General features: G+C 36.8%; 2 protein-coding genes across 2 annotated transcripts; both read left to right on the plus strand.

The window, feature by feature from the left end:
• The first annotated feature begins 971 nt into the window (after positions 1–971).
• On the plus strand, positions 972–7,074 carry LOC131024165 (uncharacterized). The gene is made up of 12 exons (XM_057953666.1): positions 972–1,395; positions 2,390–2,601; positions 2,737–2,811; positions 4,066–4,161; positions 4,245–4,320; positions 4,409–4,504; positions 4,587–4,666; positions 4,743–4,850; positions 4,938–5,075; positions 5,665–5,770; positions 6,057–6,268; positions 6,662–7,074. The coding sequence occupies exons 2-12, from the start codon at positions 2,533–2,535 to the stop codon at positions 6,728–6,730; spliced, it is 1,125 nt and encodes a 374-aa protein (XP_057809649.1). The 5' UTR covers positions 972–1,395; positions 2,390–2,532; the 3' UTR covers positions 6,731–7,074.
• Positions 7,075–9,965: 2,891 nt separating this feature from the next.
• Positions 9,966–13,960, plus strand: LOC131024166 (protein disulfide isomerase pTAC5, chloroplastic). The gene is made up of 7 exons (XM_057953667.1): positions 9,966–10,457; positions 11,445–11,660; positions 12,394–12,489; positions 12,601–12,720; positions 13,060–13,300; positions 13,545–13,582; positions 13,727–13,960. The coding sequence occupies exons 1-7, from the start codon at positions 10,125–10,127 to the stop codon at positions 13,826–13,828; spliced, it is 1,146 nt and encodes a 381-aa protein (XP_057809650.1). The 5' UTR covers positions 9,966–10,124; the 3' UTR covers positions 13,829–13,960.
• Positions 13,961–14,210: the final 250 nt, after the last annotated feature.

Genomic DNA, 14,210 nt, shown 5'->3' on the forward strand with positions numbered 1-14,210 from the left:
ATGCTGGTGACGAAGGCGTTGGTGGAGTCGCGCTTGACGTTGTTCTAGGTGCAGAAGTAGGCGGATGAGGATCAGCTGAGGGGCCCCAGAGAGGGACAGCTTTGACATGGCTGTGGAGAGGAGAATGAGGCTCAGGAAGGAAAGGAGGTGGAGGCTGCGGTGACGCGTGGCCATGGTGGCTGAGAGAGAGAGAAGGAAAAATGGGTGTGGTACTCAGAGGTGGTGGAGAGGAAGGTGAAGTGGGCCCCATGTAATATATAAAAAAAAATCTTGATGGAAGGTAACAGTCATTCAAAGAGTGGTCGAATTCTTTTAATAAATAATACAGTAAGGGGTTAAATGCAACTAACGTTGCTTTAAGGTTATTTTTACACAAGGTGGTACAACCTTGAGATTGAATTTGGTATTTAACCCAGTAAATTTTAACAAAACCATATTTGTAACTTTCAAATCTATACTAATATAAATTTATTTCACTTGAACGTATGGTGATAGAAATTTGAACTGTTATCTATTCACACAAGGTTTAGTTTTAAATGTTTTCAAGTCTTCATCTTCTTTACAAGTATGTAATTATAATAGTACTATATTCAATTTATTAATAAATTTTATTAAAAGTTATATATTTTTGTAATACAATTATAAAATTTTATGTTGGAGTTATGTTAATACTTTTTGAAATTTCATAATATTATATCATTTTATGTATACATGGTATATGTATAATATATAGTAAAATTAGTAATAATTATAATATTATTTTAATTTTCAAATCGTTGTTGTGCATTAAGGTGAAAAAACTATTTATGAACTATGTTTAATATATATAAAAAATGAGTGTACTGATATATATAAAAAAAGTCAACAACAAGCAATATATGTCGTATTCTCAAAACAAAAAATAACAATAGGTGTTCCGCCTCCCACCTATTTCTTTATTGAAAAAGAAACCCCTACCCCTTTTCTTCCTCCACCCTATTAAGTCGTCCCCTCCCCCCACGGACACCTCTCAGCCCTTTCTTCCTCATAGACGTCAACCACCCTTCACCCTCCTCTCCCCGCTCTGAACACCTCGCCCCACAAACCAATTCTTGCCAACGACTCAGCCTTCCTCCCCTTCCCTCCACCAAAATTCACGTCACCTGTCGACTCTGTCGTCCCTCAACACTGTCTCCCAATCGCACAATCTAATCGTCGTCACTGCCATCGCAAACAAGTAAACTTCAAAGGAAATTGCGCGGATTATAGAAGGGAAATCTAAAAAATAAGGTAAATGATGGCAGGTAGAAAAATTGGAGAAAGGAATCTGGGTTTGCACAAGGGATGGGCAAAGGTCGGCAAGGGCGGGAGCAGCAAGGTCAATGATGGCAGACGGTGGTGATGGAATATTACAAGGTTAAATCACTAATTTTAACTTCTAACATTGGTTACTGTAGAAGCTTATTAAAATAAACTGACCATATTGGTGGGTTATGGTTAATTACTATAGTGGAACAATATTTTTAGGTCAGGCATCGTGTAAACTCGGGCTTCCGCCCTTAACAAACAAGGCTACCAAACGCTTGAATAACCCATGATACATATTCAATTTACCCTAAATTGACCTATCAAACGCAGCCTAAAAGTTATGTATGCGTACGAGAAATAAATAAATACTTCATCCGTCCCAAAAGAACTTTTTAGGAAAGAAAAAAAAGTTGTTAGAGTTTAAGAGTGGAGAAAATGTTGTCGGGGGTATTGAGATTGATGAAAATTTGTTTTAATTAGTATTGAGATATATGAAAAAAGTAAAAAAGAGAAAATATGAAAAATAAAAATAAATGAGATATTTATACATGATAGAGTATAGTACAAAATAGTTGAACTTTTTTTTTACAAACGTCCCAAAAAAGAAAACAATAATGAAGTATTTTATTAAAAAATTGGATTAAGTTGAATCGGATGAAGGTTTTTTTTAATACTCCTTCCGTCCACAATTCAGTGCCCCATTTGGGTGTGGGCACGGAGCTTAAGAAAGCTGAAAAAAGTGTTGTGGTGAAATATAAGGGTAGTTGACTAAAGTGATAAAGGTAGTTGACTAAAGTGATAAAGTGATAAAGTGTAGTAAATATAGAATATAAAAGTGAAAAAGGTGTTTGAAGGTGGGTCCATTAGTGGCAAATGGTAGTAAATATAGAAAAAGTAAGAGAGTAAAAGGGTACAAAAAGCAAAACAAGGCATTCAATTGTGGATACTTTTTAAAGGCCAAACAGGGCACTGAATCATGGACGGAGGGAGTAATAAATTGGATGAAGGTTATCCAACGGGATAGTATAACTCTACTCGAAATCGAAAACACAAATTTTCTATTTTTTAAAATAAAAAGCACTAATTCCAAATTATTATACAGAGCAAGAGACGTGAAAAAGGAAAATAAAAAATCGAAGGAATTCATCAAAACGTTGTCGTAGAGAGTTGAGTTCTTCTTCATGTTCCAGATCTTCGTGTTACACACCACACAGATCAATCGCGCATCTCTCTCTTCTCTCTCTCATGGATCCTCAGAGAGCTTTCTCTCTTTTACTTCTGTTCATCATCTCTCTTCTCTCTCTCCACTCCAAGGTCTGCTCTCTCACCCTTCCCCCCTCCAATATGCACGCACGCACGCTTGTTTGATCAATTTGTTGGATCTTCTGATCGTAAATGCTGATTGTCTATAGATTGAAGTCGAATTTGAATTGTTTTGATTTATTTCAGGTAATTTATGGGGATTCCTCGGTTCTCTTCCTCGATAGTCCTACTCGCCAATATCTTCGACTTTCATTAGATCAGGTAGGTTTTCTGATTAAAGAGTGAACTCTGGATTTCGTATGCACATGATGTTTGAGTGCACCATTGAGTCTGGAATTCAATTTTATGTATGCTATGTATTTGATATAGCGTCCCAAGTCTGGTGAGAATCATTAGCATAGAGGTTAATGCTCGGAAGGGTTCTGATGCGATTACAGTTATCAAGTTTGTAAATTTATGTCCTGAATGATGTAATTTCCTGGCGATTGTTTGATGGATGGATTCAATTCTGCAGTGGTACCAAGTCGAGTCATTGACCATAGAGAATACTTGAAAAAAAGTTCCTTTGGTCGATATGATACTGCATTAAGCTTCACTAGGTTGCTGAGATTGGCTTTTTGAATTTTCCATGCTGGAAGACTAATAAGCCCATTGAGATTTTTCTTTAATGACCGAATTGTGTTTTTATTATTATAAATATGGATCCAGATAATCAGTTGCCTCCTTTATTAGATTTTCCCTTCGTCTTTCCGGGTTAGTGTGGTACTTAGAGAGTGTTTGGATAAGCTTATTCTAGACTGCTTATAAGCTTCAACAACTTATAAGATGTTTCAAGTGCTTATAAGTTGTCAAAGTGTTTGGATAATTGAGCTTATAAGTATAAGCTTGAGAGAGGATTGTGAGTTAGAGAAAGAAAATCATAGTTAGAGATAGGAAATTGAAGATAGATGAAATTGGAAGGGTATACGGTGGAAATAACAAACCATATTAGAGTTATTTTTGTAAAATGATTGTTGCTTACAAGATTACGAAAAAATAAGTTGGGGTTGAGAAACATATTTTTTGGGGAGCTTATAAGTTATTGGCTTGATGTACACTGATTATTAATTTTAATATCTACAGCTTCATGTACACTGTTCATTTATTTTACAATATCTACAGCTTCATGTACGCTGATCATTAATTTTAATACTTGATGCTTCCAAAGGCCACCTGCTTTGGAAATTTGTAATGCTACACGAACCTTAGTTATATTTAGTGGATCTATTCCTCAGAAGTATCTTGAAGTACTCTGTTGAAATTTACAGTGAAATATTTTTCTAGTATGCTAGAGGGTTCAGCTCTCAACTAAAATATGCAATCATATTTACCTGCTATACAGTTTAAACTCTTATATTCTTGATGCTGGATGCATATAATTTGACAACCTGATTAACTTTCATGCTGCACTTTTCATTACCTGGTTTTGAATCAATGTTATTGATTGTGAGAGATGAGTTCTTGTTGTTTGTGCAGACTGTTTCACTTTCCACATCTGAAATTGGTGCTACTGCATCTGTGTTGCTTGGCTTTGCACCCCCTTCTACCCTCTCTGCCGCTAGCTCATCCAAGGTACAGTCCAGTATGATTAATACTTCTTGTGCCTATACCAGCCGTTGCTATGCTGTCAATGTTTACTAACTTCTAATTTATAGCTGAATGAGGTTCTTGCACCAAACCCATTTGATAGGCCCCGTGCCTTGTTGATGGTTGAAGTTACAGGAGCTGAAGGTATGCTTCTTAAAATTGGTTGCTAAGAAGCTGCTTTCCAATTGTTCTTCTGTGTGGTAAAGTACACTCAATGCTGTTATGCATACAGATTCTCAACTTGTCGGTCGCTCAGATAAATCTCCATCTGGTAACACCCTCAGGATCAAGGTTGAAGGTAACCAAAGAGTGGACATTCAGCTTCCAGGTAACGGACCTTTGTGGTTTTCATATACCTCAACAGTGGAAATCTTAGAATATTTTATGGATTTACTGTGTTATATGATCAGATGAAGCTGAACTTTCAATGGTCTCACTGAATGAAGCCTCGAGCAATGCTGAATGTTTAGACAAAGAACTAAGTGATTTTGTTAGTTCTCTCTTTCCCCCTACCCACCAAATCCTACAGTTTCGTGAACTTAATAAATGAGGTTTTTGGTAATCAGGCCTCCTGGTTTGGTGGATCATATGTTGAAGATGCATCCCAGTCACTGAATGGGGAGTTACTCATTCCCATCGCTAATGGTGCCTTTATGAGACTTCATATGTCAGAGGTTCTTGCTTCTTTAGTTTTTCCAGTGGTTACTAGTAGCTACTTTGTTCCTGTAAATATCTCAAAGAATCTCTATTGAATTTGACAGAGAGCTGACAGAGAATTCGCAACAAGTCTTGTAATGCTTACAAGTAATATGAAAAAGGCTATGGAGTTGCATCAAGTATTGACAAAAAGCGAGCACAGTCCTGCAGAGCTTATGACGGGCAGATTTGATGGAATCAAGGTCATCCATAATTTACTGAAACCATCTGATTCATAAGTGTTTAAATCTTATAATAATTCTGAAGCCCAGTAATTCAACAGAAGTGTATTCTTCTGATTGGTTTAATTCTGCTAAATTATTTATAAGCTGGCCCGAACAGGAGACTCCTGGAACTTTATCATTATTTTTTGCTGGATAGGGGTCGGTTTAGCCCAATAACTCCATCTCTTTTATTCTTCTGGAGTAGAACAAGTGTAAATGTGCAGAAAAATATAACCTGAAGTGTCTTGTATCTAATATTTTTGACCAGTCTATTGTTTTTAGGTTGATGTATGTGTTGAATAAAGGATAAGCTTAAGGAAGTTACCATCACTTGAAACAGTTGACTGATCTTATTGTACTTCCGCAGATGTTATGTAATGGACAAGATTATTAAGTCCTCCAATTATGGCAAATTGCATCTTTTTGGTTGTAAAACAACGAAGTCGTCCATGAATCTGCTGATTTCATCTTATTTAAAGTGCTGATTGCGATATCCTTGTCTAGTCAAACAAAACATAATTGTGGCAATTCATGATTCCAAGCCTTGTTTGATGTTTTATTATGGCAGGCTTTGCAAGATCGCTATGGAAAGGAAGGAATTGCTCAAAGTGGAATGGAGGTATTTGTTAATTCCATGTCGAAGATGCTCGACTCCTTGCAGGCAGCATACCAAGGTATGCCCTATTTTTAATTATTGGAACAAACTACGTGCGAACCTAAGCTTTTATTGTTGATGGTCTTAACGAGCATAATTAGCTTGTATGTTTTTTATCTGCCTGCCAGTAGACACATCTCATGCCCCGAACATTTTGTGTGAAGGAGTAAAGTTATATTCATCTTGAGTAGTGGTGAATGTTTGGCTGGATATTGAGCTGTTTGAATATGATTCTTGCCTGAATATATTTGTTCGTGTCTCCTGTTTATTGTTGATATTAGAAACTGATATTGGCCTCTTGGCAGGGAAAATTGTTGGAGTCATTGCACACAGGGGCTGGGTTGATTCAGAGCAAGAGAACATGTTCCATTTCACAGTAAATACTCGACCATCTGCTCGTTCGCTGCAGCAAACAAAACTCTCACCTGAGACGATCATAATCGCAGAAGTAGCCTTCGTCAGAATCACCTTGGCCTGGATAACAGGGATCATCCTTCTTATTGCCACTCTGTTGGGGGTAAGATTTCTTTTGATAAATGCATACACTATTTATTTTTGTTCAGTTGATCCACTCTACGTGCAATCAAGGATAAGATATTGTCGTGCGTGTGTTGGCCAAACGGTAAGAGGTTAATGCCTAAGGCCAAAGGTTTTGGGTTCGAGTCCCCTGTGGCGCGACCTTTAAATTTCTTTATTTAATTAATACTGTTAAATTATCCAAAAAAAAAGGACAAGATATTGTCAACCAAATATGGGAACAACTGGGATTATTCACTATAAATAACATTGGAATTTGCCTATTTGGTATAGTAACAGAGAGTTCAACCTCTCAATTATTAAGCCTTTTTAGGGTGATTTTGCTAGCTCCGTATGAAAGATGAGCTGATAATATCTTCTATATTGGTTGCAGATCTACTTTCTTGTGAACATGCCAATCACCAAGGACACCCTTTTATATTCGAATGTCAAGCTCGACTAAAGTCAGCACAGTAGCAATCCGCGTTTATAACTGAAATATGGGAGGCGCCGCCTGCGATGAAACCTGATGCTATCTGTGCGGATCAGTCGTTTTGCTTGTGATTTATTTTTATGTTATGCAGCTTCACAAGCTTCTTTTTTGATTGATTATTTAGTGGGTAGCTCAAATTTGTCATAAATGTATGTGTCCTTGAAAAGCTCAAAACCTAGACGTATGGACAAAACGGAGAAGAGCGTATTTATCGACTGGTACGGTTTTTTGGAGAACCACTCTGTTTTGTAATTATATTTATATCTGTAGACAATAAATGCATGAATCTCATGCTCTACTTGAATATTCTTGTATGACGTTTGAGTTTCGCCTTGAAATTCTGCATACGCCTTGTGGTTACCGCGAATGACGTTTAGAACATTAGGAACGGCAATGGTCGCAGGGTTCAAGAGCAAGCTTGCAAACATGTTCGTGAACAATCAAATTCGAATGAGCTCGAGCTTGGCTTGAAAAATTATCAAGCATAAAATTAGGCTCGAATTCAATTCATTTACTATTTAATCGAGCTCCAAACGAGCTTTTTTTAAATCGAATTTCGAATAGTTTGCGAATAACTTTGTTTATTTATGGCCTTATCGCTACATGGAGCAAGTGCTATTAACAAGCTACATTTTCTTCTCTCTTTCTCTTTTACTTCTTCAGTCTATAATATCGTTGCTACTTTTGCCGTTTTGGTCCGTCCATTATATTCTTGTCACTTTGCAGTAGGGTCCACAAACTCTACTTACAACAATAATTACTACTATCAACTACTATTCATCAATTTCTTAAAACTCGTGCCATCTATAAAGTGATAATAATATTATGCACGAATGAAATATTACTTTATTGTTTTATTTCTATACGAATAAAAGTTATTTTCTCCGACTCCTAAAAATATGCGTAATTTATTGTTTTAGTATGTTTTAAACATCATTAGTAAAATAAGAGTTCTTCTCTACTCGTACACTACACACTTGTTTAACATTTCTTAAATTTCGTACTATTAAAAGTATTTCATAACTTTAGGGAACGAAAGGAGTATTGCTATCTTAAGTAATGTGTAAAATTAATTCTAAAGCCAATTCTTAAATATCATGGTATTATCATTTTACTTATATAGTTAGCAAAAGTATTGATCCTTTTCTCAATGAATTAAATATAGCTCTTCATATAAATAATTTATTTTAATTTTATCATATTTAATTACAAATATAAATGTATCTAAAGATATGATATATACTAATTAGTATACAAATAAAATATTTTATTATAGAGTGCAATATAAAATTGTGACTAGATTAGAAAAAATTCTACTATAATATACTACTATTTCATCTGTCCTATTGAATATTACTTCCTCCGTCTCACTTTTCTTTTTAGTCTATCTCATTGATAATAGCCTATTTCATAAAAGAAAATCACTTCATCTCATAAAAAGTTGTGAGCTATATCACTTTTACCCTTAAATTACTCTTTTTTTTTAATAATCGTGCTCAAAAGTAATGATATATTATCAACGAGACGAAGGAAGTACATTTTTTTTATAAAAATGAGTCGTCTGAAATAAAATAATCCGAAATGATAAGTGAGTCATATTTGTTGGAAGAGAAGAAGTATACAATTGAAGGTGCGTTTATTTTGATAGAAAATGAGAGAAAATATATATTTTCTCTCATTTTTTCACCAATTTTACATGTTTATTATGATGAAAAAAAAAAATTCGGACAAGATAGAAGATTTTCTTGTACAACTTATTTTCGCTCATTTCCTGTTCAATGTTAGATGATATGTTTTCTTATTTTTAATAAATACTCCCTCCGTCCCTGAAATAAGTTCCTCTTTTTCCATTTTGGGACGTCCCCCAAATAAGTTCCTCTTTCTTTCTTTCTATTTTTGGACAACTACCCCACCACTAATAATACTTTATTTATTCTTACTTTTCACTTTTTCACCACTCCCAATACTAATTATAACACTTTTTCATCTTTTCACCACTCCCAATACTAATTATAACATATTTTTTTCCACTATCAATACACTTTACCATTTTCCTTAAAACCCGTGCCGTCCCCAAAGAGGAACTTATTTTGGGGACGGAGGAAGTATATGATAAAAAAAAATAGTACTCCCTCCGTCCCGCTATTTATGGCTCGTTTTTTTTCGGCACGGGTATTTAGGAGAGCTATATTAGTAGAAAGGTTGTATGGCCCACATGTTAATTGATTTAATTAATCTTAATAAAGTAACACACCCTAAGGCTGACTCAACACCGGACAGTCCAACGTCGGCGCCGGCTCCCCTCAATACACCATCATTCAAATCCAACAGTGTTTTAAAAAACCCAAGAAATCCGCATCTTCAACGAACAAAGAAATTCAGCTGCCTGAAATTTTAAAAAAAACTAAGAAATCGTCATCAACAACAAAAAAGAAATTCAGCCGCCTAAAATTCAAGAAACTCAAGAAATAGTCATACGCAATTAAAACCCTAGGCTTCAAATTGTGGTTGAATTCCTCTTAGATTTCCGGCGACTGCACGGCCATAAGGCCGCCACCACGGCCGATTTCAGATCCCCAACTCAAGCCTCTATTCTCTCTCTCGGATCTGGTCGACACAGAGAAGCCACCAGTGAAGTTACTCGGGCGGAGGCGCTTAGGCAACGCGAGGGTGGAGGCAGAGGGGGGTGGATGGGGGCCGACGCAGTACAGGAGGTGGCGCTACGGTGGAGGAGGTGATGGTGGAGGCGGCTGGAGCGAGAGAGAGGCGAGACGACTGTGACAGAGAGATCCGGCGGAAGTGAAGGTGACACGCAGAGGAGAAAGAGAGAAGTCGCGGAGGAGAGTGGTTGGATGCGGAGGCGGTGGGTGGATGTGGAGTCGTCGCGCCGTCGCCGTGGATGAGGAGAGGCGGCGATGGTGCAGCATGTGTGTGTGTGTGAGAGAGAGAGAGAGAGAGAGAGAGCAAACGGGAGTGAGAGAGAGTTTTTTGAAACAGGGAGAGAGAGTTAAAGTGAGAGTGTTAGTTTTTAATTAAAGTAGGTTTTATTATGTATTTAATTAGTGCTTTAATTAAGATTATCTATCCCTTATTATTTTCCTAAAATAGAAACGTGCCATTATTAATGGGACAACCCGAAATGGAATACGTGCCATGAATAGCGGGACGGAGGGAGTACTATTTTCCTATTATTTCTTATCCGATCATTTTCCAATGAATCGTATTTGACTAAACCAAACGCAGCTGAGTAAAATTAAGCGATTGAAGAAGACGGGATGAGGTAGCTAATATTTGAGCCTTGTTGAAGTTGAGAAATATCAGCAGCATGAACCCTTGTTCAACAATCTCCACAAAATCATAGAAAATGTTGGCTTCCACGCTGCCTCTCACTCCAAACCCTACACTCCTCCTTCTTCACAAACCGCATTTCAATACACTTTACTTCAGACCCTTATCCAAACCCCACGTATGCTTCGCATTTCCGCCATCCAACGGCGAGGAGGCGCGCTGGCTGAGGGAGGAGCAGCGCTGGTTGAGGGAGGAGCAGCGCTGGCTGAGGGAGGAGTCCCGCTGGAACGCCGAGCGCCATGCTCTGCTGCAACAGATAAACAGCCTTAAACTCAGAATTCAAGACCTTGAGCGCCTTAATTCTCTGCAGGGTTCCGAAACTGTCGGAAATATTGCCAAATTGCTGCAGGTATGCTGCTCTATTTCTCATCATCTTAATTCTGCTCTCACTGAGTTTATTAGTGTGCTCGGTGGATTTCAAGTTCTGTCTCATTTCATCTCAAAGTAAAATTATCAAGTAGTTTAATACACGATTTTTTAACAGAAATTTCTTGAACTATATATAATCACAATTAAATACTCCAACTATTGACATTTTGATGGAAATATCCTCAACTATACATATTTATAATTAACTACTTAAACTATAAAACTAACACAAATGTCCAAGTGTTATATTTTCGGTCATTGAAAGATTACATATCTTGTCAAAAAATATTAGTATTGCTTTTTAAATTTTAGGCAGCGAATGGTTTCTTTGATGCTTGCTTATTTGCAATATATTTGTGTTAAAATCCACGTCAACTTTTGACAAACCACAAACCTTTTCGTGACTGGAAATTGAATTTCGTAAAATATTTTTGTTAGTTTGTGATATTTTGGGTATTTAATCGTTATTATGTATACTTGTAGACATTTTTTTTAAAAGGACAATAGATGGGGTATTTAATTGTAATTGTAATCCTGTATAGTTTGGGACATTTCGGTTAAAAGGCCAATAGTTTGGGTACTAAACTGTAACTATCCCTTACTGAGATGCATGAAAGTGGTTTCTCGTGCTAGTAGTTTCTTGCACTTAGAAACCAATTGATATATTCTCATTGATGGTTATATTGGGAGGCTTAGAACAATCATTTTCATTTCAATCGTACTTAGGACTGCTTATTTTATTTTTTCGTGTTTACGAGCTGCGGAAGGGAATGTTCATGCATTCGATATTGTTTATCCGTAATAGCTGGCTGCTGTAAAATATGCATCTTTCACATGGTGATAAAGCTTTCCGTGCTTTGCATTTGTGAGTGTGTGATGTTTTTATACACATCAAGACAACAAGTCTTGGTGTGATAACGATTACAGAATCATTTTGATGGTTTAAAATGTCCAGTTTTCATTTTAGGCTCTGAAGGAGAGTGATGTAACAAAGAATGTGAACAGAATTGCTGAGAGCGGAACTAGTGCTGTGCCGTTAGTGGTTGAGAGTTTTGAGACAGCTACAAAGGAGGAGGAAATAGTCGTAAAGGAAGTAATCAGTATTCCAGAAAAGAAGGAAAATGTGTTAAGCAGGGTAACATTGAGAATAGGATCAGAAGGAGATGAAGTCGGGGCAATGCAGGTATGGTTGTAGCTACGAGCATTTTGAAGTTCTATAAGGCAACTTGTTGTATGTTTCACATCCCCATCCCCAACTTATGTATTTTCGCCTGTATCACATTAAGCTTTTGAGAGTCGCCGTTGGTGATCCTTGTGTGAGCATCACTGGTATCACCATAAAGTACACACTTATAGGAAACTTAAAATTATTCAATTTAGAAGTATCTCGATTTACTGGTTTTTAGAGAAGGGAACAGCAAATGCTAGTTGTAATGGCTTTAGAAGACTGGAACTGTCCCTTCGTGGACATCCAACTGGTGGAACTCTCTTTTGTAGACGGAGAGATCTTGGTTAATCCCCGAACCAAATTACTTATTCTCAAATGTTGGTTTTACTATGATACTTGTTTCTCTTATGTAGTTAAGCAAAAGGTAAAATCTTTGTTACTATTGGTCTGTAATGCCGCGGACACATATAGTGCAAATATTTTATTAACAGATTGGTTGGGTTTGCACTCCTTCATCTGTTAGTGAAGTCAAGTTTCTAGGTGGGATTTACCTTGTAATCTTATAACTTATTTCACTGTTAAGATACATGAATAAGCTCAAGGTTCCATCATTCATTATCTCATGTATTTAATTCTGGATACTTTCTGTTCTATTAGGGAACATCTAGTTCCTGTGATTGATATATGTTGTTGAAAGTTTCTTGTTGAACTCACTACTGTTTGTTGCTTTTCACGTTGTCTTTGATAGGAAGCCTTGCAGAAACTCGGGTTTTACTCTGGTGAAGAGGACATGGAGTTTACTAGCTTCTCAAGTGGAACTGAGCGTGCTGTAAAAACCTGGCAAGTATGTAGCGTATAAAGATACATAGGACTCGAAACCTTTTCAACTCAATTCATAAGCAATTGAGAGTTGATTGATAAATTGAGACCTTATTATGTTCTCTATTCTTGGCAGGCCACATTAGGCTTACGTGAAGATGGCATTATGACTGCAGATCTTCTGCACAGGTTATTTGGAAGTTCTGAATCGGGATTGAGCAAAAATGAAGAACGTAAATCAACTGATCCACAGAAAGTACTTCTCATTTCGAACCTTTTGTTTGACCACTTCTATGCAGCTAGTTTTAGGAATCTATTTCTCCATAATACTATGCCGTTACACATTCTTTCTTGATTGCAAAGGATTGATTTTGGTTCCATTTTACATGATTTTCTGTTGCTTCTCAAGAATGCACCCCTATACAGCATAACTATCTCATTGTAAATGTTTGAACATTTTCTGCAATGAAATGAAATAAAATGTTGATACAATGTCTTTATCCAATTAAGCATATTTTCCTGGTACTGGACATTCATCTTTAGTTGTGTGACTTGACTTAATAATTGTATTTTTGCTTTTTGCTTTTTTCCATAGGGAGCCAATGGAGCCCCAGTTGCTTCAACAGATGTAAATGAAATTGAGCAGACTATTGTAACAGACGAAAGTGTAACAGAAGGTGGGGCTTCTCGAGCTAGAGTCTTTCTTCTTGGAGAGAATCGGTGGGAAGAACCTTCAAGGCTCTCTGGTGGTAGCAAAAGGTCAGCGAAAAACACAAAAGAAAATCCAACTACCAAGTGCCTTACCTGTCGTGGAGAAGGCCGTTTATTGTGCATGGGTAAAACTCTACTCAATCTCTACATATTTTTAAATCTGCATTGGAACATTAGCTTTACGTTCATAAAATTATGCTACAACTACCACATAATATGAGGGCCTAAAGAAGAAACTCTAGACCTATTGGCAGGCTTTACCTGGACTTAGGTTGATTCAAGTAGGCTTCAAGGGGGGCTGAACAGTGATTACACGTAAGTTACAATGATTTCTATTAATTGTGCTAATATATTTTGGTTTTGTTGCAGAATGCGATGGAACTGGGGAGCCAAATATTGAGCCACAGGTTAGAATTATAACTATTAATTGTTCATATTTTCGACTCACATATATATGGTGGTTTCTAATTCCAGATGGATCTTTATCTACTTTGATTTGTATAGATTTGTTATAGACTGATGTAGTAGTAATGAAATGATGTGTGGTGCAGTTTATAGAATGGGTTGATGAAGGAGAAGCCAAGTGTCCGTATTGTGAAGGACTCGGATACACAGTGTGCGATCTATGTGAGGGGAAGAAGACCACCACTTGATGCTTCCATTTTCACATACAACTTTGACATGTAAATATATATACCATTTATATATATCTACGGAAACAGGACGTATGTACAACGTGTTGCCCTTTGTTTAATATGAAAGATAGTGTTACTTTCCATTTGAAACACAATGTTGATGAATATTGTATATAGACATGTGGTTGTAATTTTTAGGGATGTCAATCGGGTCAGCCCACTGGATTTCGGGTCAGCTCTATCGGGTTTCGGGTTAATCGGGTGCGGGCTAATCGGGCTGGAGATTTTGTCGGGTTTCGGGCTAGCCCATCGGGCTAGTCAGCTTAAATGCGTAAAAATAAAATAATCATTTGTATTTTATTATTTTTAATGATCTAATGTATAATGTAGTATAATGTAT

Source organism: Salvia miltiorrhiza, chromosome 5, assembly GCF_028751815.1.
Source record: "Salvia miltiorrhiza cultivar Shanhuang (shh) chromosome 5, IMPLAD_Smil_shh, whole genome shotgun sequence".
Classification (NCBI taxonomy): domain Eukaryota; kingdom Viridiplantae; phylum Streptophyta; class Magnoliopsida; order Lamiales; family Lamiaceae; genus Salvia; species Salvia miltiorrhiza.

Bases quoted from the DNA above. Each gene is read 5' to 3' on its own strand.
- LOC131024165 (XM_057953666.1), top strand. From the start codon at position 2,533: ATGGATCCTCAGAGAGCTTTCTCTCTTTTACTTCTGTTCATCATCTCT. The intron at 4,505-4,586 runs GTAACGGACCTT...TTATATGATCAG, and splicing joins AGTGGACATTCAGCTTCCAG to ATGAAGCTGAACTTTCAATG. The intron at 5,771-6,056 runs GTATGCCCTATT...GCCTCTTGGCAG, and splicing joins CTTGCAGGCAGCATACCAAG to GGAAAATTGTTGGAGTCATT.
- LOC131024166 (XM_057953667.1), top strand. From the start codon at position 10,125: ATGTTGGCTTCCACGCTGCCTCTCACTCCAAACCCTACACTCCTCCTT. The intron at 10,458-11,444 runs GTATGCTGCTCT...TTTTCATTTTAG, and splicing joins ATATTGCCAAATTGCTGCAG to GCTCTGAAGGAGAGTGATGT. The intron at 11,661-12,393 runs GTATGGTTGTAG...TGTCTTTGATAG, and splicing joins ATGAAGTCGGGGCAATGCAG to GAAGCCTTGCAGAAACTCGG.